At 34.4% G+C, this 26,780-nt stretch overlaps 1 protein-coding gene across 1 annotated transcript in view; it reads right to left on the bottom strand.

The window, feature by feature from the left end:
* The window catches only part of LOC132700071 (protein gooseberry-neuro-like), a 58,378-nt gene that overhangs the window by 13,000 nt on the left and 18,598 nt on the right, over positions 1-26,780 (bottom strand). Inside the window, exon 3 of the mRNA XM_060667188.1 lies at positions 24,766-24,883. Coding sequence (XP_060523171.1) covers positions 24,766-24,883 — 118 coding nt within the window. The remainder of the gene's footprint in view (positions 1-24,765; positions 24,884-26,780) is intronic.

Here is a 26,780-nt window from a genome sequence, read left to right as displayed (position 1 = left end):
AAAGCATTGTCGCTACGTCACCTGTACCAAAACACCAACCGGGCGGTAACCTTTGGAATAACGACCGACAAACGGTCATCGGCAAAAGTTGAAAAAGCGAACTGATAAAATGAGACTAACAGCGCCGCGGGGATCCATATTAACCTATTGTCGGACACAAATACTTACATCTATTCATATTTTTATCCGACTCAAAGGCAACGTCAATGGGAAAAGGAAGTATTGAACAGTGAGCTTAACTTATTGTCATCCGGAATGCATAAATTCGAATACAACGCGTGAAAAAACCGCAATGAATTCGAATCAGTGCGTGACATTTACGTTTTTTCTTTCCTCGATTTTGAACTTTAGGTTTTTTCAATTAATTTCTGCCCATCTGTCCAATAGTATGAACACCTGCAAATTTTAAATAATTCTCAAGATGTCCAACCGAGAAGTGCTTCAAATCTCAAAGTTCAATACGCTTATTTGTTCTAAATAATATAATATACGCAAGTAAAATTTTACACAATCAATATTGACGGCTGCTCGAATGACCGACTAGAGCATTATATTCTCATTGTTTCGCTAGCACGAGTGCCGAGATTCTTCAGGGAACCTTCCATTTTCGATGTTGGGCGTAGACTGTTCTGCTCGCGCTGATTGACGAATTCGTTCTGTTTAAATAATGTAGATACGTTAAAGTGGTGAATAAGTCTACTTCCAATATTATTTTGTTTCAAACTTGACGGTAAAAACATCACGAATCAGTCCCTTTCGTAATCCAAATTTTTGCTGCTTCTCCGAAAAGTAACTTCTCCTTCTTTCTTTGAAGTTTACATAAATAAGAACAAAATAAGGTATCTTTGTATATTACACCCCAAAAAAGAAACTTTACTCTATCTCATAAAAAAATGCTACTGCCTGTTTTACTCACAGTCGGAGAAATAAGATAATATATAGGGCAGAGAAAACAGAGACAACCGATTTTGATGGATATCGTTATCGTTAAAGAATCAATATCTAAATCACGAAACCCGTTTGGAATGCTGCAGTATCTCAATAATGGTGACCTGTAGGGCCCATGATGCTATAGCTTGTTGAAATCGAATTTTTCGAAAGTATACGAGCTTGTATCTCGGCTACGGTCGGTCCCAAATTGCTACAGAAACGATCAGCGTCGAAAACAATTTTTTTTAAGATTGTGTCTGTCCATTCTTTGTTCTTCAATGGACGCGGCATTCAATGGACATAACGTTCGAACGATTTGAGTTACAGTTTTCAAATTTACCTCCTTTTAAACACCCCACGGGACACATAAGCCCATGGCACTCATCTTTTTTCTTCAATTTTCGCCTTTTTTTGGACATCTCTACGAAACACGATAATTGTCCGAAATTTGAAGCCATCGACTTCAAATTTGGCAAACAAATTTAAAAATTAAAAGACGCGTTTGCAGGGGTCTAAGAAACATATCATTTTTCGAAAACTGTTTAGGCGATCGAAAAAATTATTAGACGAAAAGATCCGCGAGCAAAAAACAAAATATACAGGGTGTGCCTGATGTTCGGAAGAAACTGAAAATTTTGTTCTCCGTATAATGATAATCAACCACAGCTAGAAGGCTGTGTTTCAGTTGCCATGGTAATATAGTTCGTGGAGATAGCTTAAACTTTTGTATTTAACGTTTTTAAATATTGTACAGAGTGTTCGGGATATTCTGTGGTATATTGTGAAATATAATAAGTGTGTCAAATTTACAGCTATCGACTCTAAATTTATCACAGAGGTAAAGGTCCATGTACACATCTAAGCTCTAGGACTTGGGCGCAATCGTATATAGCTAAGTATTTTTTAAAAGCTTTTGATTTTTTGAAGTTATTTTGGCTTCCAGAAAAAAAACATTTTTTCTGAAACCATTAACCCGATCGGTAAAATTTTTAAACCCCGGAGAAATCGAGCACTATATTTCTATATATTTACTTTATTTCAGGCATTTGTTAGATTATAACAAATAATTCGTCCTAAATCAAAATTCGTAAAAAATATGACTAATTGGTTATTATACACCGTATCAAGAGCTACAAATTTTGTATTTACGGTTTTCATCTATCGAATACGCTGTTCGAGATGTTTGAAATAATCCATATTTAGGAAAATCGCTATTTGTGGCACTCAATCTAGACACGATGACGTAATTTGCTATTACGGTGTACTGAGTATTTTCAGAAAAAAATATTTTCTCGAAAATCATTTACTTTTTAAATTTGTTTGTTGTTGTTTTTTTGGCAAAAAATCTAAATTTCTTTTTTTTTTAATTATTGGTCATTAATGAAAAAAGGAAAAAGGATAATTCAGTTTAAACTGTGTCGGGAGCTACAATTTTCTATTTACAGTTTTCGTCCATCCAAAATTTTTATCTTTACCAAAGTTTGCCGTGACTTTGAAGTTCGGCGAGACGTGAAAGTCACCTTATACAAGGTACATGCTCCATAAAATTACATCGATTTTGCGAAAGTTCCATAGTGGTCCGCATGAGCACGATAGAAAAACAATGGGTCCCTCTAGAACAAGAAGAAATATAAAGCTGCGCAGCGGCTTTGCAGACTGCGATAATTTAATTTCTCTATATCAAAAGTTATTTTCTTTTTTGAGTTTTTTCGGAAATAAAATTCATTTCCTTCAAACTTGTCCACAATTTCTTCTTACCCATGTAAACTGTTTCATTTTGGACATCGCTTTGTCCAAGGTCTTCTTAAAGCAAAACAAGTATACTATTCTGATTCTTCTGAAGGCAATCTTTTCATCTTTATTAATTCCAGTTTCTTTTCTTTCAGTATTTCTCGTTGGTGACCGGTATATTGTTGACTATCGAACTCCAATCATATTCCAAACACATTTGAAGTCTGAACACATTGCGAATAATTATTTTCTGACTTTTAAACACTAAGGCACATGTAGCTCTAAGATATTTACCCTTGCCAAGCGAATTTAATAGTATTTTGAATTTTAAAAGTATGCTGAGTTACAAGTGAAATAATTACATTTCAGAACTACGGATACCTGAGCGCAAAGAATGAGGTAGGATTGTGAATGCGGGTCAAAAAAGCCCAAATTAATTTTTTTAACGATACAGGGGTAACAATTCGGTGTTGATTATAAGGAGAAGATTTGAATTGAGAACCATAAACAAAAAGGACTTTGAAGGGCCTCTGATTATATTTACTCATTCTTCAATAAAATGTAGTTCACGGATACATGTTTACGTTCGTTTGAACGGCGTATTTTTTGAGATATTGCAGGTAGTCTTACTTTTGGTTCCCTTCTCCACCACGTTCACGCGATGACTGTTTTTTACCAAAGACAAACTGTCTGGTCTATTCCAAGCGCCCGAGACGGCGAGTCTAGTATCAAAAAACAGGTTCTCATAACATGCAACCTTAAGAGGAGAAGTGTTAAAAATTCGAGAATAACAGTTGCTCGGCGCAGGTAGAAAACAAAACTTATTAAGTGTCCGTGAAAGAATCCGTATAATAACTAAGTAATAAATTTTAATGCGTTAGGCAATTCGAAACGAAATGTGAAAGATGAAGGCCGTGTCAGGAGAAAAATGATATCAATATTTATTATATTTCGGAAATAAATCTCCTAGTCGTGCATATGTCGTCGTCAAAATACTCGAGTGCCCTTCTAGAAAATAGATGATTTATGCGCATCACAACGGCGAAATTGATAATTTCACGGGGTTGCGGCCGCTGGTGGTGGTTGCATTCTTTTACCACATAGGAGCATAAAACTTTAATTTAAATTTAATAAAAACCACTTACAAAATACGGGACTAATTACCGGGCCGTGCTGTAACGAAAATTTCCCTTCGGGAAAAATTACCAACAGGTGTACAAAAAAACGGTCCGTTGGCGATTTATGACGTTTCACAAGGCAGTAAACGTGCTGACAAAAAAAATGTTGGCGGTCTCGCCCCGCAAACGATCCTAATTGTTCCTAAAATCCCAAACAGGAAAAAACCAAAAGTCAATCAATGCAGTCGGGTCCCGAAAAGGCGCGGCAACGGCCCACAAAGCCCAGCTTTAATATGTTAATGGCTAGACCATTATGGTAGTGCACACGTGTGATGCAGTCGTCACATTCCGAATTTCGCGACGTGAAACAAGATGAAAGTTGACGATGCCACAAGTTTTCTTCAGAAATCTGCGTTTTCCGATGTTAGCCTAACATCGATTGTTAGTAAAACACAGAAACAGGATAAGCAATTACAAAAGTTCTTGAATACAGTCATCAGTGTGTAAAGCTGGCTACACACGTTTCGGCAGGCCTGTCAATTCGAACTGAACAGTCCGCCTGAAGATCAGTAGCCTGAACGTGTGTATGTTCAGGTCGAACTATCAGCCAACATTGTTCAAGCGGACGGAGAAAATTCATTTAATCTTTACAATATACCGTACTTTTTTTTTATTAATTTTTACCCAAAGCAACTACTAAGCCGACAAGTGCTAACGTGTCGTCATCAGTAAAAGCCATAATAATGATTGAGACTGATATTTCATATTCACCTGAACGTGTGGAGGGAGGTCAGTAGATTAGGCGACCGTTCAGGCGGGCTGTTTAGTCCGAATTGACAGGCCTGCCGGATCGTGTGTAGCCGGCTTCAGTCTAAAGTCTAAAGCAATTGAATTTCCTGTTCTGTTAGCTAACCAAAATTCCAACAATGTCCTACGACAACTTCCACTCACCAAACTATATGAGATAAACTAAACTGAACTGGAGAGTTTTTAATGGCCCTTCAATGAAGTTGAAATAATGAAAATTTGTTTAGATTGCTATTTGTGCGAACTTTCGTAAGACTTATTCGATTCGAGTTTTTAAGACGAACCAATAGAGCAAGGATTAAAGTATATCTTAGGCTTTGGTTCTTCCTCCCCAAAAATTGACTGCCAAATTTTGAGCCGTTATTTTTTCAAAAATTTATTTTTATATTTATTTATTTATTAAATTTTTATGGAAGTTAGGCATTAATAAGGTCTATTCCCCAATACCTAAAAGTCCTCCCTCCCCCAATCTTTTGCTGTTATTATTTTTTTTGAATTTTTTGACCCTCTCACAAAAATCATTTTTGACGGCAAACGGTAAGAACTATAATCAGCTCTTTCATACCTCCCGAATGAGAAAGGACCAAAGTAATACAATATAAATTTTAGCCTGTCACGATAGCCAATTCAAAATTTGACTGTCAAATTTTGTGTTAATATTTTTCTCATAAATTTACTTTTTTTTTTAAATAGGTGCGGGTTAATGTGGTGTAATCCGCAGATATATCAAACTTTCGCTATCTAATATCTCAAAAATCGATCCTGACTGAGAACGATATGACCTATATTTGACCTCGAGTTCCGAACTTCTGATAGAGAAAGGACCAACGCTTATAACATATGAATTTTCGCTTACCACGATTGTAAATACAATAGAATAAGTTTCCTTTAAATTTTTCTCAACCAATTTTTAGGCCACTGATGGATACTGCCAGAAGTAAGACTAAGAGACTGATAGAAACTGAATCTCTGCTAACATGCAATTTATGGACATCTGAGATTCCGTAAGGACGTTTCGGCTTCCTTATGTTGTTCATCTTGTTTGTCAGTGACACCATTTTGAGATTTTATTTATTCATATTTATTGAATTGAATTGAACTTCATATTATTATTATTGGATGGTAAAGTTTCCTGGAGTTTCTTTTTATATTGTCTAAGAAACGATTGTAGACCTTTGGAAGCATTTTCTATTGTATCCTTCTGCTTCTGAAGTCAGTCCGTGATTTGTGTAGCATATTTTTCAAGCAAAAAAATGACATGTCACTCAGTATTTTCTTTAGATAGTCTAATAGTCATTACTGCACAAAAGTCAACTCTTGGGTTGTTCTTTTCGGAGAAAAATAATTAATCGTCACTGGAAAAAGTGCTCCTGAATTAGCTTCTTTCGCAGGATAGATTTACTATTTACAGAAACCTGATTCATTGAAAAAAATGACACTGATTTTGATGAATTGTGTTTCTATTAAAAAGATTAACTAATAACATCGGGTTAAATTTGGAGTAATTATTCACATTTTTCATTTAAAAACGCATCATTCGGTAATAACAACATAAATGAAAAAATATAATTGTTGCACATTTGTTATAAATTATAAATATAAATATGTAAATTAAAACATAATGCGATCCCATACAAAGAATAAATCATTCAAATATATAAACATGTTGCAAGAAAGAAGTCGCTTAGAAACTAGTGTTTAAGATTGTTAGTGGGTGAGTATCTAATTAGAAAACGCCTTTTAATAAAGAGAATGTTGCTAACATTTCTACTATTTTTTTGATTAAAATTAAACTCATGTTGGTTTATATTCGACAAGTCTTACACCACTAGTGCCAGAGGCATCAATGAGGTTTACTGTAGCTGCAGAGTCACTGGCAAAAAATTATAGAGCTAATAAAGGAGAATTTTGAAAACAATGGGATAAAACAGAAACTGTTGGATAGCTAGGATGTTACTCAGCTATCCAAACAAAACACCAACCTAACAATAGCTGAATATGTCTATAAAAAGGCTACGCATGATCACAGGTATTCTTACGGGTCATCTTTTATGTAACAAACACCAACTCGTAAGGTATGCAAACAAGAAGACGGACAGTAGCAAACAATCCGTCAGTCTTTTGGCAAGAGTCGTCTACGTGGATTTGCTAGGGTGGATGTAAATCTGAGTGTTCTGTCAAGGAGGAATAAATAACATTGAGTCGGCTGATACCTCCAAAGTGCTGTGCTGTAGTGTACTAAGTAATCATATTCAACTAGTCTCGTTGTGTTGTAATCTATATTTTACAATAAAGTTCTGTATCTCTGTAACGGTCACATGTTTATGAGAAATTTTTTCTTATACCAAATTGTACAGAAGTAACTATTGATATAAAATTATCATCAATAATAATTGTCTAACTCCTATTTAATCACAATCGTTAAATTTTTAGAAATTTTTAACAGAACTCCTCTCTCATCATCATTTTTTCTTTTAGGCAGTCCATTGAATTATCACCCACACAGCGGTAACCACATGCATTTTTTGGGGAATAAGCTTAACAATAAACAGTTATTACACTTGTCATAACGGCTTAAAAACGTTCATCGGCAAACGAGACGCAAGCCTATTCTATAGGAATCGATCGATCAAAAAGTCTTGGCCGTTGTTAATTCCAATGCGTAACGCGGACAATATCAAGGCGTAATGTAATAACTTATAATCAAGATGATTTAAATACGCCCCTGTTTTCAGTACCCGAGTCTGACTCGTTAGTCGGTTTTCGTTGCCTCGCACTAGATCCTTCTCTGTTTTTAATCTGCGTAGACGTAGCTCTCTCTCCGTTTTTTTTGCTCCGTTTTTTTTGCGACACCTACCTTCGTTCGCATATTACGTTTGGCCTTTTCGGCACACATATCGGATTTCTCAAAAGGTGCCGACCGTTTAACGGGGCTGCGATATTGGTTTGTCCCCGCCGTAGCTGCGCACTACTTGATTGGATTACGTCAGAATTCGACAAAAGGACGCCAGTGCGGATCATATTTTTCGTATTTATTATATTGTATTCCACCTGTAACAATTCGATCCACGAAAAATTGATATAAATTTAATTCTATATGGCGTATCAAAGCCTTAAGAAACAAAGTCTAATTTCTTGCATAGCCTAAATAGAATGTGAGTATTACAATCAGAATTTTTTAATCAAAATTATAAATATAGAAGTTTAAGAATAAACATTTTTTTGAGAAAAATTGTGGAAAAAATATTTCCAGTGTTCCATTTGTCTTTATTTCGAGTCTATCCAGTCTGAAGGAACCAAACTAGGAATCATGGAAACACTCTGTGAAACAGTAATCATATGCATATGCAGTGACGAAGTATCACTCGGTGTAGAATTAAACAGTTTTAAAAAGGATTTGCTACACTGAAAATATATTGTGAAAACATTGTCAAATTGTAAACGAAAGCAACAGCAGAACGATGTGAAGTAGATACTCTGTCCCTCTCTCTCTTTCTCTTTCTCTCTCTTGATGATCCCATACGTAAAAGGAATCTCAGAAAAGTTCAGTTGAATGGCAAAATAATACAAAGTTAAAATTATAGGAGCATATCAAAGCCAGAAACAAGAGAAGGAGTGTATCTATCAAATATCCTGTTAATGTGGCGAGTCATATATTTGAGAAGCAAACGTTAGAATGGAAACACATAAGAAACACACAATCAGTGGTGAAACCCAAAGGTCAGGAATCGCGAAACATACGTGGGCCAAACAACACCACATTAAATGGCATTTAATGGCATGGAAAAAGCACAAGATTACGGACGCTGTATTTATTAAAAACAATGAAATCTTTAGCAATGCTTTGAATTACCTACAATCTGGCAATCCTTGCCCTACCCGAAACGCTGTGTAAACAAAAAATAAAGACCATGGAAGTTCGACAATCTCCTTAGTATTTCTACTGAATCTTTGTCTACCACCTTCAAGCGAACAGTATTTTGGCACACACTCGTGAGAAAAACATATAGGTTAGGACATAGGCGGAATACAATTAATTAGGTACCCATTAAAAGATTCTGGGTAGGTCTGCGTTTCCACTTTTTCCGAACTATTCAATAATGTCACAAATGTTTAAAATCCGAACTTCGTCTTTGAGTGATTATCATCAATATCCCAAAATTATTTTTTCTACTTCATACTCTAAAATTATGTACCTATGTATTTGTGCCGTTTCGCAAATCCCTTATTTATACAGTGTGTTCAAAATATTGTGGCACATCAAAAGGACCTCACAAACAGTTGACAAAGCTGTATAGAAAATTCATTCATTCGTTAATTAAACATTTCCTCCGTACCAAATCAAACTCGCGACTAAAGTGGGGTTTATCTTTATCTTGATGCATAATATATTAATTAGGTACTTCGTCGTTCTTATTGTACATATTTAAATTTGTCTTAAAATAAAGTTAGAAAATAAAATAAAAATAAAAAGATTGTTGAAAATTTCGATTTCTTTTGATTTCTGAATTTTCTACACAGCATAATATTAAATAAGTATAATTTAAGCTCTTTTTTACTGTTTGCACATATTTTGCCCACAATTTACAAGAGTCACTTGAAAAGTTTTCGACATAACAAGACATATTTTTAAATGAACAAAAAATCTGCACAGTCTCCTAACTTTATATAGTTCTCCAGACGATAATCTCTTCTCTTTAGCTTTAACTTTGACTGTATTTTTTATTCGGGCGTATAATGGTGTATACAAGTTTCATCTACAGCACTTAATCGGCGCCAAAACTCGGTCTTATTGCCCCTAAACTGCACCAACAGAGCGTTGGAAACGTTCATTCGAACACGTATTTGGTCTAACGTGACTAAAAGCTGCACCCAACGTGCGGACAGCATTCTCATACCTAAATCTTGATTTAAAATGTGACAAACATTTCATAACCTCTGCTATCTCTCTTCTCACTTTGATTCGAAGGTCGTTTAACACAATTTGATGAACTTTAGATATATTATCGTCGATAGTTACAGTTTTTATAGGTCCTATAGCCACGTTTAAATTCAGCTGCCCAAAATTTCATTGCATTAAATGACGGTGCAGAGTCCCTCCACTTGAATTAGCGTGGGTGTATTGATTTTCAAAAACATTTATTTTATAACAGCTATACACTCAATTTTTTCCATTTTCACTACTCATATCGACTCATTCAAACGACTCTCAACTAAAAACCACAGGTCCAAATTGGTTGATACTTTGGTAATTAACTATCAAAAGGTGCACAACTACGATCACTAGCTTTTAATAAGTACTGCCGCCAACTTCAATGTGAGGTCGGAAACTTTTCAAGTGACCCTCGTATATACAAGCATAAATAGGAGGCTCCTAATTAAGCCTCAAAATTTTCCATTGAACGTAGTAAACATTGTGTTACATTCACCGCCCATGTGAAAAACAAGACGAGATTTTATGTAGTTCGCTTAGTCTATACGGCTATTAATTCATTTATCCGCCCCATTATTAGAAAATAAGATTTCCTTGTTAAAGATTTCACAATATTGTGCTCTTGTAGTCAGTAGCCCGATCGCACGATACGATATCCATTAACCTCGAAAACCTGGAAGAGTTGGGAAATTTAAGTATTGATGTGAAAACGTCCTGGTACAACAATGAAGTATTTAAACGTCAAGATATTCGTCATTCTGTTACTCCTGTTCCTACTGTCTCTAAATTAATTAATGTTTTTTTCACATTGCTAATCGATAATGATTAAGGTTATTATATTATTCCGTAGTTGTATTACAGCACCAACACCAAACAGGCAACAAAATTGATTTCCGGACTTATAAACAAATCTATGGCGTTCGAGTGTCAGGTTGGCCCCCCAGCTGTAGGCGAGTGCTCCAAGTCGCAAGACTTACTCAAAAGTTGTTGCACAATATAAAATTTATATATCGTTTACTTCTAATTAAATGGTGTATATACCCGAGGGTTCTATCTATGTTGATCACTATTATAAAAAATAAATTTAACTTGGACCGTTTTACTAGTCGATTATATTTTTTTACGAACTATTGCATCAATTTTGGGTATCAGAGGTTTCCACTTTATGTCCAATTAGGTTAAAAGTGTTCCACGACTCTGAAAATGCAGGTAGTCCCTTTATCGACTGTAGCCAGCTTGTGTCATAGCGGATCAGAGTTTTATAAATCTGTGTCAAACATGCCTTTAATCTCTTGCAACGAGTTTAACACAGGCCGAAAGCGGCTTATAAACGTTGGGAACACCCGACAATCACCCAAAAAAAGCGAAATCAGTCCGGTCCTAAGCCGGAAGAAGTCAGTTTTATTTATATCAGGGCCGGGTTCACAACTGCGCTTATTATTGTCAGTTAAACATAATTGATGATAGAGTGAACCAGAAATTCATAACTTTGTATTCAGCAAAAAAAAATCATTTCGAAAATTGTTTAAAATTTGTCAGATATCATTCCGGAAATAAATGTTGTCCCCTGTTTTTTAGATCGACAGCTTCTCACATTATAGTATATTATGCAAAGTGCGGTAAACGGAATTTGACTCACGAGTTTATTTGACACGATCGGAGCGCAGCGAAGCGAGTTTTTAATAAACGAGTGAGTTAAAAAGTCTACCGAACGTGTTGCATACTATACTTTTTCTACGACCTTAAGTTTTTAGGTACATTTTCGCAAAACAACACGAATGAATTCACTGACATGAAAGTCAGAACTAACAAACGTCAAAATTCAAATTTATATATATATATATATATATATATATATATATATATATATATATATATATATATATATATATATATATATATATATATATATATATATATATATATATATATATATATATATATATATATATATATATATATATATATATATATATATATATATATATATATATATATATATATATATATATATATATATATATATATATATATATATATATATATATATATATATATATATATTCTCACGTATTGATTCACGGATGGAAAAATGTGATGACACTATATTCCGGGATATCATCCGTTCGCTCGTTGAACTCCGACTGGAATCCTGCATCCGACTGGAATCCTGCAAATCTTGCATCCGACTGGAATCCTGCAGACGTTTCGCCAAAATCTCACTTGGCATCTTCAATGCTCGCGCTCCGAAAACACTTCGAACACTTCGAAGATGCCAAGTGAGATTTTGGCGAAACGTCTGCAGGATTCCAGTCGGATGCAAGATTTGCAGGATTCCAGTCGGATGCAGGATTCCAGTCGGAGTTCAACGAGCGAACGGATGATATCCCGGAATATAGTGTCATCATATATATATATATATATATATATATATATATATATATATATATATATATATATATATATATATATATATATATATATATATATATATATATATATATATATATATATATATATATATATATATATATATATATATTTTTTTTTTTTTCAGCTCACCTGTACGTTCCTCAGAGATCAGTAGATATCGTGGACTTACAGCCATAATAATTTATAGACTCTTAAAAATATTTCACCCACATGGGCTTTGCTAGATCTATCCTATATACCTATATTTAGTTACAGATTCGCATGATACACAAAATTGTAACTTTATCCCGGTTTAAAAAAAAAAAGAGAACGTCACTAGCTATATAAGATTTTGTATCTGTGTAAGTTGCTGCTGTTTTTTAAACAATGATTGACTACAGGGTGTCCCTAAATTAGACGTTAATATTTTAACCACGTATATTGCGACCCAAAATAAGGATATAAATTCATATAAACTGGAGTCCAAAAGTCATAGTTTTTAACAAGCAGGGTGTTAAATTTGAATTAATTTGGAAGGCGATTTTTGTAAATATTTTCGAAACACGTACATGTTTTTAAATAAAATTTGGTACAGCTATAAAACGTTTTAGGATCTATTTAAAAAACTAAAACTTATTATTGGATTGTCTTCAGGGGTGGGTAAAATTTGCCTTAAATTTTTTGGTTTGTCGAATTTTCGTAATTTGGACCTCAGAATTTTAAAATCTGAAGTTTTCTACGTAAATAAGGCATTTTAATGTTTACAATCGAGGTCACAAATTAAACTATCAACTGTAAAGCTAATAAAAATTATAAACTTGACATTTTAAAGAAGGTGCTCCAAAAGCTTGCCTTGCTCACGAAGGCAAAGTCGGGCTCTACGGCTAATCGCATGTAAGGCAGGTGAAATTTCGAAATGGTTTTGTCGAATTTGATTTCCTGCCAAACATATCCTTCCGCGCAACACCTCCACCCTGTTGAATTCTGTTGCATGTACTATATCTCTTATACGACCCCAAAAACAGTAATCTAATGGATTCAAGTCCGGGGAACGAGGTGGCCACGGAATAGGACCACCTCTTCCAATCTACCATTCCCCTCTTCTATCATTAACACCGTAATGAGCTGGTGCTCCGTCTTGCTCCACATAATGAAAGGAACGAATTCCTCGTGGTTTATTATTTTAGTTTTAGTTTAGTTAAGTTTTAGTATAAAAATCCATATGAACTAGGTCATATGGATTTGTATACTTCCTTTGGGTCACAGAATACGTGGTTAAAATGTTGACGTCTATTTTCGGGACATCCTTTATAAACTAAAGCAACTCATTTCGTTAAAGATATATAATTTGATTCACGAATCAAATTGTTTTAATTTAATAATTAGTATAGGGTTTTCCTCGAAGTTTCTTTTGTGATAAGGGAAGTTAATAATAGAATAATAATAAAAAGAAGGTGTGAGCTACATTGTGTTAAAATTTAAGACATAACTTTTTCATCATACTTATCAATATACCACATACTCTTTATAAAACTTTGTGCACACATTTTTTGACGCCAAACGTGTTTTTCATTTTCACTGGTGGCGTAGGTAGGTGGTTTGAATTGAATATTTTTGAAGAAAAATGGCAAGTCAATGACATTTCTAAAAATTCAAATTATCTTTGGAATCTCATTTTTGGAGCACATTTTTATTAGTCTTGTTTTTTCTTAAGGTGACCGAAACTGCTTTTGATATTTTGTTGAAATCTGATATTCACCTATCATTTTTTGGTTGGTTAAAAAATATTATGACAATACAGGCGCTCCATTAAGTATCGATTAATAAACTTGCATGTAGGTAGATATTAAAAACATATTTTTAAAATGTCCAGATCTTTGAAAATCAACACTAATGTTTATTTCGCCTATGGCTAACAATAACAAACAGAAAAAATTATAGTGACCATACCCACTTGGCTAACGTTTTCCTGGAAAACAATTTCTTGGACAGAGCGTTAAAATTAAATATCGCGCAGTTGCCACAACAGAAAATAGATGAGGAATTACGCAAAAGCCGCGCTTGGCTGTCACCTGATACTGCTCGGTTGACCATGTAAGGTGCCGGACACCATAAATCTCCCCTTCGCAGAGGGTGGGCCGTTGTGCTAAGGACCGCCAAAGAGGGCCGCAGCCATTGCCACAATGGGGTCCATTGTGCGGCCGGTACCGCCAAAGCGGGTCGTTGGAAACAAGTTTAAAGTGGTTTCGTTGACGTGTGCATGTGTACAGATCAGAGAAGGATTTAGGTAGAACACATTTTATTATGCAGATTTTTGGGTTTCGAATTATAGATAAACGCAGGATAAGAAAACTCCAAATTTTGTATATGGCCTGAGAGGAAATCTAACTGATTTGGTATTTGACTTCTGAGAATGTTAAGCCCTGTGTTGTTCAGCTATAAGGCAGTAAGAAATCAAACGTAATTCAATAAAATACAATTTGTTCTTCCAAAACCAACATTATGAAGATCTTCTCTCATAACATACTTAGATTATAAGTAATGATCTCTTTGTCTGTCAACTACACCTTAAAAGGAATATCCACAGGTGGATGGTTACCAAATAGCTCCGAGTATACTTTGTTAAAAAGGGCACCTAGTGGACGTGTGCCAATTCATTAGAGAGACCGCTTTTGGTCTAGCGTTAATTAACTTTTCTTCTTCAAACCAACCAAGGATTTACAAACTTGAAGATCGAATATCTCCTATGGCTATTTAAAAAACCTTTTTTAGAGAAAATTACAAAGTAAACGAGTTGGAATATAAAAAAAAAACTTAACTATCGCTGATAAAACGTTGCAACATTGCAAACACTGAGTCCGAAATTAATTTGAAGAAATACATATTTCTAACTTTGGTGTTATTGAGTTTTTGCTTTGCGAGAAATTTGACATTTGACATTTGACATTTGAAATTTGTACCTCGATAGTATCATGTGATGATATTAGAAAAGATAGATTTTTTTCTATAAATTTCATTGGTACGAGCAAAAATTATTTTACTATATCGTTTATTAAATAGGCTGTATTTTTCATATCAATAAATACTATTTTTTCTCCTTTTACTCTAAGTGTAAATAAAACGAATATATTGTGCAGACATATTCAAAAACTTGTTTTGAACAGCTATGTACGTATATTTTGTTATAGTACGTTACAGGGATTTTTCAATATTTCAGCTGCAATAGAGTCTTTTTATAGCACTCAAAAAACAGAGTGTGGTCCCATTAAAACTAAGACGCGCGTAGGCTAAAAGCAAAAACCGAAAATCTCTGAGAATTGCTTTTTTCAGGGGCTGAAAAACTGCAACCGTTATGTTGATGAAATTGAAAGAGTTGAAAAGAAACTTTTGCCGAACATGAGCATTTAAACCAAATTTGAACGTTTACAATTCAGATGATTCTACAATTAACTATATTTCAGAAATGTTTGATTTTATTTTGTTGGCAGGTATCAGCGCCTTTAAAAATCTGGTAAACGATCAGTTGTGTGTAAGTTGTGGTTTTTTAAGAATGCCCTTTTTACTGACCTTTGTCTCTTTTGTTTGTTTAAATACGATTTGAGCTTGGTTTATTATTAATGGATTTATTCCGTCATCCTAACTCAAATTTTAATGTGTAATGGTTCATTTATAATTAGTTGAATAGTTAAATAACCACAATCGAAAAACCGCAATGCATTTACGATTGATCCTTTATAAAGCAAAATTTGAATTGACTGGTTTTGGTTTCTTAACTTTATTTATAAACATTATAAAATTTCTTTAAAATATATAAAGTAACAAAGTAAAAAGTGACAATTACCCAGGTTTCCAGGCTGAATATTTTCGACGATTCACTTCCCTAGCTAAAAAATAATTATTAAAGCACCCCTAAGATGGAGTGCCGCGCAATAAAACGAGGGCAGTGGGTGGCCCCATGGCGGCGCCCCCTCGTCTAGAACAGTCAAGGTGTACCCATATAAGAGACCCCGCCCTCCGATTTCGGCACATTTGTGTCGAAAAGGAGGTATGTAAAGAATGTGGTTGCGATCCGTCTATCGGTTACCAATTTTGAAAGTTAAAAGGTGCCGACCGGTCAATGTTTTAGGGTGTCAAACGAGGGACACCTACGGAGGTGAAGTGGGTTTCATTCATCAGGCTAAAACGAAATGGGGAGCCGTTTTCAGTTTTCTCGTATGACATTTTATGTGGCGAGAATTTATATCATAATGTAGTAAACGTGTTCTACAACAAATAAAAGTCTGAGAACAAGTTAGTTTTAATTTGCCCAAATGGTATGACAGATTCGAAATTCAAAAAGTATAAAATTCTTCTGGTAGTTGATGTTGCTTGGAAACACTAACCAATGCCTTAGTTTACTACCAATAGGATTTAATTGAGTAATAATGCCAACCAACGATCTTTTTTCACAGAATACCCTACATACTTTAATTATTTTTGATTTCATTTTGGTGTATTTAATTCCTGCAAGGTGTTATTTTAAACAACAATGTATTCGTTTCCTGTGTATTAAGGTCAGGTTAATTATACTCAAGCCAGTTTTTGCAATATTCAAACACATTTTGTATTTTACATTACTTGCCTCCTGCTACCAAATGCACAAGAATATTTATTAAAAAGCACAAAATATAAATCGTTGGAATAAAATATAAAGAAAACTGGGCCTAATAGATTGTCTCAACTCTTAAACCATTTTTTCTGATACAGTAATATTCAATTTTTCTAAACAACAAATGCCGATCTAATTGAAAAACTGCTGTTGGAGTCGATTTCCCCATCCAATACCCGTGTTGATTATTAGAAAAGCAACTCATTATGCATAGTTAGCTCAAATAGTTTAGAAATAAACTTATGAGCTTAAAACTAGCCACATTCCTTACATCTCCGTTATTCTCCACATGCTCTTTAATTGTCTGCTTGTTTCAAACCATTCAACAGTTTAGTACTGTTTGCTATAGGATACTGTTGTAATTAATATTGATTAATATGATGTCCTTATAGTAGATGCTCTATTGCTTCTTTGAGATGTTGCTATCTAGTCTTTCAAAATGGCTATAGAAAAAGTTAAACTAAAATGTCTCAAACTGCAGGAAGACATTTTATTTTCATATCGATTTATGCCATTTTAAAACATTACCAAATATTAAAAAATGGTGCAATAGGTTAAGCCAGCGTTCCAGAGATATAAGACTTAATAATTATTTATAAATTATTTGCCTTATATTTCGCGAAAATAGATCCAGTATGCTTTTCAAATCTTCTATTAGGATTCTAATTATACATCTTAGAAATACCAGAACGCCAGATTAACGCTATTTTCTTCAACTTTTTACACACTGCTTGTATATAGCGTTATCTTGGTAACAATGCACGGTAGATGTCATAATGGTTCCCTATAGTAATACCCCTATGGCTACTAGACATATAGAGGCCCTACCTATGCTGACAGAACAGGAAATCATGAAGAAACTAAATATATATTTTTTGAGAAGGTCCATTGACGGTGCGCATGTGCGAGATTTAAAATTTCGTTTGTAACCAATGGCAGCTCTAATGGCAAATTCGGACCTTCGATCCATAAGACCATGCTGTTTGGAAAAAGAAGTCAAGGTGTGAAAAGGCAAAGGCAGGTTTTTGTTCTTTAAACCCTGTAGATATGATGTAATTTCTACATGTATTTTTTCATGTAAGTTCATGTAAGATTTTTTTTGTTGCTTATAAATTGATGCAACACGATAGTTTTTATACACTCATATGTATTGAAATAACTTTGAGATTTTAGATATAGCACAAGAAACATCTAAGTGGAAAAAAATGTTCAAGAAGCACCTCTTATACACAGTAGCTGACAACGGTTGCATGTTCTAGTAAAAATTCAACTTGTAGCTTAAGTGTTTTCTTAAATTTCCTGTAATTCTTGTACACTAAAAAATATTACTCAAACATTCTTCGTAGCTTTTTAAGTGTACCTATAAATGTACGGAAATTTGTTTAGTGATTTCTGTAAGTCTATTTTTCAGTTTGTTAAATGTATAATATATAGCAATCTCTGTTTCTCTATTAGGTCCGCATATTTGCCACATTTGCTGTAATTTCCTAAAATAACAAAGTATTGAAAGAACAACTTATACATGTTTGTGAGTACGGTACGGAAGTATTGAAGTTGCGTTCTTATAAAAATTAATCAATTTCCGGAAAAATTAAGGCAATGTAGCAACAGTTGGGGCGACGCATGCGCAAAACCTTCTCTACGAAAATATCATAGCGGCGAATCAATTTTTAACGTAGTAGGGCCACTATTATCTTAAATCTTATATGGTAATAATACCACATAAAGCAACATACATCTCCCCGTTTAAACATTAAACTAAGGGAATAATGGAAAGCTTAACATAAAATAGACTTACAAATCTTGCTTAACAAGCTTCTTACATATACGTCCAAATCTAGTTTTTATAATTTGCGCAGGTATTTTCGAAGTCGAGAGTTCGCAAAGATCAGACTTAACTTTTTTTTCTTTACACACAATTTTACTTGGAACGTCAATTTCAGGTGATGGTACATCATTGTTATAGACATCTGGTACATATTGATATTCAAAGTCAAAATCTTTATTCACTAATGGATTGTATTCATTTAATGAACTTTTTAAATCAAATCTATTTCTAATAACAAGATTTCCACTACTATCTAACATATTGTACCATCTAGGATTATGTGCGATTCATACAAATTATCATTGTGGTTATAAACCGACACATTTTGATTAGGCTCCGTTGGCTTTAAATCCTTAGTTGTTTTATTTCTGTCTTGTGGAGATATGAGTTTTTGTTTAACATCATCACACAATCTTCGTTTTAATAATTCGGCTGCCACAAGGTAACTTGGTTTGACACATTCGATTTATGAGTAATTGGGCCGTGGAGTAATTAACAAATTTTAGACGAGCATTCCCGTATTGCATTGAACTTTCAAATATATCTTTGTCCTGTTCCAACGCTTTTTTAACCATTTGTTTACTAATGTAGATGGCCTCTTCTGTGAGGTGATATGATTTAGGATAGTGAAGACTACGAAAAATTACATTAAAATTCCATTTTTGAGAGAAAATTTTAAAATGGAACTTTATCTGCAACTAATGTTTCTGGGCATACAAATTTAGAAAAAATACTTTAACAACAACTTTAAAATCATATGCTCAGCAGATTTATTTTTTAATGACATTACCTCTAACCAGTTAGAATAAGAATTAATTACTACAAGATATGATGCTCCTATACGTTGCCACGGACCATCTGTAACTGGATACGACATTAGACTTTCTTTTTTTTTTCACTTTCTACATAAAGTTTTCAATATCTTGATTACTGAGAGGCCAGTAAAAAATTTGTCGAGCACGACCTTTGACTTTTTCAATGCCAAGATGCCGTTCATGTCGCTTAACTAACATCTCATATTTGAGTTGGTTGGACAGTGCAAAAATACTGCTATTTGTTTAGTTTCCACCTCTGCTGGTAAATCCGTTGCGACGCTAAAAAGTTCAAACCTTTGTACAAATCTGTTCCACTTTTCTGCAATATTGCCCTGCATCGGGAGGGGCTCCAGTAGTCTGCATAATGCTTCCATGGTTCCGGTTCTCTTGTATTATTCCATGCAATTTCAACAAGTCTAGTTCAATATTCCTAATGCTATGTCTTATATTCCGTGATAATAGATACAGTTTGTTTTGAAAACCTTTTATTAGGTTTCTAATTACACATCTTTCAAACGCCAGATTAACGCCAAACTCTTCATTATTTACAAATTTATAAACGTTTTAAAACCTTGGCAGGCGATACTCATTACCCATTTTCTCAAATCGATTAACGATTTTCTCATGGAAACCGCATCTTTGTTAAGTTAACCCCCTACGCGGAAAACAAATAATGAGTGCATTATATCAAGTTCAGCGGCACCGTAGGCGTGAAATTCGCCGAAAGTGAAACTTACAAGATCCTTAATGATACATTTTGCTGCAGATTCGGTCCTTTGTAATGGTAAAAGTGCCGGTTCAGTCGAAAACACACAAAAGGCAGAAATTGATAGCCATTTTGCGATTAAATGATGCTGAAATCGGTAGGTTAAGCGGGCAAAATCATCGTCATTCTTTTTACAAGGATTTAATGGAATTAGAAACTAAGAAACTAAATATTGCATTAGTAAATAAGAAAATCAATTCTCTAGGAACGTGCAAAAAATACTGCAGTAGCAAAAACACAACCCTTGGAGGTACCTCGACATGATATATGAGTGTGGAATTTGATGTTTTGTTAATTTGAAGTATTAGCGTGAAAAATGTGTGTGTAGATTCTTTTAATTTCGACTAGTACTTCCCCAAGTCCCAAGTTGGGAGTTTCTATTCTTATACGAGGTGTGTTCAAAAAGTAAGATGACTTTTGTAATTGGACGGGCTACGTACATTCGATCTTAGGTATTCTATGTTGGTACACATGTGCCTAATATACGGTCACAGTTTCAGCCAGTTTGTACGTTTACTTTTTCTTTGTGATACAGAAGTGTTAGACGTGTTTTGTGTGCTCGGCGATTTTCTGCTGTAAAAAAATGGGTCAAAGCATTTGCATAAAATTTTGTGTAAAAAATAGAATACAATGCTGCAAAACACTAATGAAAGCGTTAAAGAAGTGAGACAAATGGCACCATGCAATTTTTTCCGAAGTTTTGGCCATGAAACCTGTAGCAGCAAAATTTGTTCCGAAATTGCTTAATTTTGAACAAAAGAACCGTCGAAGTCATCCCAATGGAAGAATTATGCCTCAGCCGCCATATTCACCGAATGTGGCCCCCTGTGACTTTTTCCTGTTCCCAAAACTCAAGGAACCCATGAAAAGAAGCAGATTTGGAATGATTGAGGAGATAAAGAAAAAATCGCTGGAAGAACTGAAGGCTCTAGCAGAAAGTGTTTACCTGAAGTGCTTCAAATATTGAAAAAAAGTGTATTATATCTGGGAGGGATTACTTTGAAGGGGACAACATTAATTTTGATGAATAAATAAACATATTTTGATAAAACTTAAAAGTCACATTTGTTTTTGAACACAACTACACTTTTATTTCTAGTCGGACAGATTACAAATAATTTCCCTGAGAATAGGAAATAGGTAAAGAAACCCAAGAAAACTGAGTCAACGTTAAATTAACTGAAATATGAACAGCCAAAGTAATTCAAAGTAAGAACTAAAAGGGGTGATGCATCTATATTTATCAGCAAAACTATCTTTCTGAATTTGTGCTATCTTTTATTGGGCATGCCCATTCTACAGCTCCTTATATTAGAAAACCTTTTTCTTTTTTGGCCGTAATTTATTTATTTCGGATCTGATTTTAAGGAAAAGTTGTTATAACAGCAGCTAATAAAACCTCATCGCGGTTATATTCAAATCACGTGCTAGGCTTATGTTGATACTTGTTTCATGTCTAGCTAATTTTTACGACTTTAATGAGAGTGAGTGGTCCCTTTTAGAGAGTGTGTTCTCAGATCGCCTCCCAGTGGACGTTTTAGTTTTGGTTAGTTTTAGTAAGGCAATGAAATTATTAACAGATTTTGCTTATAATTAGTTACTATTGAAGTTTTTATTGTTTAAAATCAAATAATTCAACACACACAAAAATCTTAGTGCATTTTATTAAAATAAAATTAGTGAAAAATATAATACCGTAGACTAAAAGCAGATCAACGAAACAACGCAGTTGCTTCGCTGAGAGTTCTTAACTAACTGGCTACAAACGGTCCTAAAAAGGGCATCGTAGACCCATGTGACCTATATTATTCAGAATAATAAGCCAATAAGCCAAAAAAGCACCAAAAGCAAAGCATATATGTTAAACGACCAATTACAATATCTTCATAAATCTCACCACTAATAATGCTTTTTTTGTGCAGATGAAATAAATTTCTATTTTATTTCTAGCAATGACAAACGCTCCGGATCTAGTACATTATTTTTACAGTGTTAATGTAGTTACCAGAATTTGTGCTGTTGTATGAGGTAGACGCATGGGCACAGTCGGTAAGAGATATAAATAAAACTGAAACCTGTGGGATAATATCTAATGGCATTAGATAGCATTAGATAGTATAGAAGCAAATATGGTTCAAATTGCCACACCTGAGGCGGTTATAACATTTTTACCGAGGCTGGAATGATCTGCCAAAAATACTACTGTAATTGTACACTTTTCGAAAATTTTTAACAGCACACTTAACCAGTATTTTATTGAGATTACATACTTCTCTTCATTAGTGGATTTTTGTAATCATTATTATTTAAAATATATTTTTTTAAGTGTTATTAAATATAGTTTCAGCAAACATAAAATTTCACAAAGAAGGTTGAATTGGAACTGGAATTTGGTAAATTGATTTGATTTTGCATAATTTGCTGAATGATAATAATAATAAGGAAATTATTTTCACTTCAACTTTTATTAATAACTCTTTGCTCGATTTTTTGAAATAATGGTACTTTACTCTTACGCAATTGATGATGATGGAACTTTTGGCAATATTAGTATTTTTATTGTACAGTTAAAAAAATTCCATATGTTTCACACTAAAATGGCCACACTGTATATTCAACTTACCTGTAGAAATAAATCACAGAAATGAATGAATGAGCAATGGTTAGTTTTGGTTACTTTTAGTTCCAATTTTTATATTCTTTTTATTTTTCTACACTCTGCTGAAAAATTTGCATATGTTTATATGAACATGTGGGTCAGTAAAAGGATATACAGGACACTTTTCTTAAAATTTTGTTGTTGCCCAGAAAGTTCTCGGAACGCTGTATGAGTATGCAGCGACTGTGAAAGTTTATCGCAAGCGGGTAATAGTGCAACCACCGTTTTCTCTCTCAGCTTTCAGGAAAATTATTAAACCAACTTCGACGTCGCCTTCCTCGCGGCCGAGTAATTAACAGTAGCTGACTATCCGTCTTTGCGTGCCTGCGGTCCCTTGAAAGCTAATTAAATATTTGTTAAATGGATCACTTTATCAAAGACGGCGAGCGAGGCTCTTTTGTCTAGTCCTTTTCCATTAAGTCCCTGCATTTACAACGTGTAAGATAAAATTTTTCAAAGGGCCAAAAAAGCAAATATTGCAACTTGGAGTCATTAAAAAGGGCGTTTCCTACAGTATCAATCGTGTTGTGATTAAATCCAATGGTATGACTTGTTCTATATCATTAGATAGTCAAATAAAGGTCCAATACCCAGAGTAGAACCTTTATTCTAACCTAAAATATGAATAAAAAGTACTTGACGCTGAATGCTAATGTCTTTTCTTCTTGGCTTAATTTGATGCAGCTCTGGCTGTTGATTGGAACAATTTAGCAATACTTGACGGCACTCGAGATTTTAATTCTGGAAAATGCTCTCCGTTGGTCTTGACCTAAGTCCTACTAGTCCCGATCACAGTGGAGTGCGACACCAGAGATACATACGAGTTTTTTCTGGCCATATACCTAGTGAGATTGTCACCGAAATACGAGGAGAATAGAACAGTGGCAATTAATTCAGTGAAAACTAATTTCAATTTGCTCGACATAAAAATTCACGAATTATCAAAAACTAAAGAGAAAAATAAAACAAAAACAATTCCGTTTGGACGGAACACATATCGTTCAATTTTTTTTTTTGCGAATATGTCAGAGAATGTGAGTGTTTTAAAATAGAAGATACAATTACGGCCCCCCTTGACCACTTCAACAAAATTTCTAGCATTTGGCTGATTTACTAAATCTTTTTCTTTTTTCAAATTGGTAGGACCGTATTTTGCCATGTTTCTACTATACATATATGTCGTTTGAGTTGCCTAGATGTCATATGAAATCTCAATTTCTCAAATCATCTCAAAAATCTCAATAATCTGTCAAAACACACCCACATTTGCGAAAAGTAATGTCCTAGAAGTAGGTCGACAAGCCTCCCTACCGCAAAATTAAATAGTCAAATTTCCCTTTAAATTTCCTATTCATTTTGCTAAGATTACGAAAAAAGAATTAATTTAAATAGCAATTAAAATTTGGAATCTCGGAACTTTAAGATGTTTAATATTTATTCTGTTTTTGTTATTTTGTTTTTTTTTATATAACAGTTATACAGGGTAGTTTATCGGGAACTTTGCCGATATGGGAAAACTATAATAAATAAATATTTTAAAATATTTTTAATATGCCAGATGGAACAGCCAGTAATATAAAGTAATATAATTGTATAATTGCATAAGGTGAATATAATAGCATTTTTGACTTTCTCGGAAAATTCTAAACTTTCTTTTGTAAGATGTAAATTTTAAATCAAAAATTAATTTTGGCAGGCCTCAAGCCCTCAAAATTTCAATTGTTTAACTTTTTTTTCATTATAAATTTATATGTGTTTATAATGTAATCTGTCCATAGTTCTCACACAGGCATATAAATAAAGAAATAGATTTTTTATGGTTTTAACTTACCAATAGAAATTTTCCCTCAAAATGAAAAATCGTTTAATTATTTCAAATTAAATTTTTGCAAAAGTATTACGCAATAAAATAGTTTCTTGTTGAAAGCAGTAAATTATAAGGTTTCGGTTTTCTGCTCCAGGTATCACACGAAACCAAATAGAAAATAATTAGATGAAATTTATATCGTTCTTCAGGGATACTTTGTCGTGCTGACGTCAACGGGCCTCGGCGTCTTTTTCGAAACATTCTATTATCCCAAGTTAATTAAATATTTGCTATAAGGATTGCCAACTTACCGCCGAGGATGCCGTCTATTGTGTAATCTTTCTTGCTGTCCGCGTCTTGCTCTCTCCTACTCCCTCCCCGAAGTAATCTGCTTATCGATGAAATGCTGGGCGGATCTACGATGCCTTCCTATGGACAAAGCGCATGAAAATAGTTTGCAGACATCGTTAACTAATTTGCTACAAATTTTTGGTACAAGTTGTAAAAGATCCCCCATAATACTTAAATAGCTAACAAAATTCGTTAGTCAATTTTAATCCAGTTACATTATCAAAATGTAAAGGAAAGCAACAACAGAACGATGTGACGTAGATTCTCTCTCTCTCCCTCTCTGTCTCCCTCCCTAACTATCCCCCCCCCTCTCTGTGTGCCTATTAACCCCCTACCCTACTCTCTAAGATCAGAATATCCCAAGTTAAAAGTCAAGAACCAGAAAATAACATAACATCACAAAATTAAACTCTAAGTTGTCAATAATTGTTTTCAATTTTTTGTTTTTACTGCCAGCTCTCGGACTATAACAGCTTATTTTAGGACAATGTCACTATTTATTTATAAAAATTATTAGCGAGCTACAGTAAACAAATTAGCTTGTTGCTCATCACTTTTTATAAACAATACTTAAATGATACTTTGAGGGGGTAGACACTTTATACCATAGCTATTTTTTTGTAGGACAAATGTAATGTCAAATTATGTATTTAAATATCTCAAGATTTAGCTAGAAATGAAACTGGTGCTGATCATTTTTGCATGGTCACTAAATTGACATGATTTGATGATGCTTGCGCATTTTGTTGGAAACTTGATATAGCAATTTTCGTAAAGAAAAAAGTTGGGCGTCTTTGTAAAATGAAGCTACTCTCAAAGGAAAAGCTTGTTGCACATCATGTTGAAAAAAAGTCCAGGGCTCCCTTTGTCGAAAAGTAATTGTCATAAAGAATTATTTCATGAATTTTAAATTCAGGTTATTGCAAAATAGTCTTATATTACTGATAATTAAAATCGTTTCCTTCCTTCTTGTAGTTTTTGCTCTACCTCTTAAGGGAAAGTGGTGGGGGTGTTCGAACATTTTCGGAAATAAATGTCAATAACTTTAGAATGGTTAGACGCTGCTCGAGGACTGTGCGACATCATTAGAAATAAAATTTGTTTTCTCAAAAAATTAAATGCAATAATGTCGCTTTTATTACGGCCAAAGATAGACAAGGATCTAACAAGCTAGTGACAACCGCATTTCGCATCTTTGGGATTATTGCTACTCGATAAAATCCATGGATTTTGCAACGAAATCAAAGCCAAACAGTGGAAGTGGCTTAAGTATCGGTTGAGTAGCTCTGTACTCCCTTCTGTAAAACCTAATTAGGTTTTATTACTCGACACCTTCCTGAAATACAAATTTTGGTATGGCGGAAGTGAAAAACTATTTCTTCCGCTTTTCCGACGACTGGAAAATTAGAAAGAAGTCGAGACGACGCGAGACAAGTTTATTAAGAGAAGTTGTAGGGTACAAGGAAAAAACAATACGTAATAAACGCGACAGTAATTCGCCCGCGGACGTGTCGTATTATCGCGCGTCATCGCGTCCAGTAGATCACTATCTGGTCGTCTCGGTGGCCTACGGGCGACATTTCCCGGACGCCGTCACAGGTGTAGGGCGGCGGGGCACGAGCTAATTTGAGGGCGGCACACGACGGCCGCCCCGGGCTCACGTCGGCACCTTTCATCGCGTGCCGCCCGAACATTTTTCGTTGCCGCCGCGCGGACTGCAGCAGAGGCGAAAAACCCGCGCCATGATGTACGCAGGAATGATTACCGCGTGATCGCTGGCTTGTCTGGGAATACTACAAATTTACAATTTTAATGGGAATCGCGACTATATTTCAATTCTGGTGACAAAGCAACCCCCTCAGATATTTACCCAAGTTTGACTCTTAGGAGTTGTAAATTACGTCAGACATTATGAGAGGGACATCGTGCAATGCGGGGAATAGGGAAGCATGTAATATCTAGATATTATAAAGGC

Source organism: Cylas formicarius, unplaced genomic scaffold (assembly GCF_029955315.1).
Source record: "Cylas formicarius isolate icCylForm1 unplaced genomic scaffold, icCylForm1.1 PGA_scaffold_3__17_contigs__length_32017465, whole genome shotgun sequence".
NCBI lineage: Eukaryota > Metazoa > Arthropoda > Insecta > Coleoptera > Brentidae > Cylas > Cylas formicarius.
This window is presented reverse-complemented; position numbering and strand designations above follow the sequence as displayed.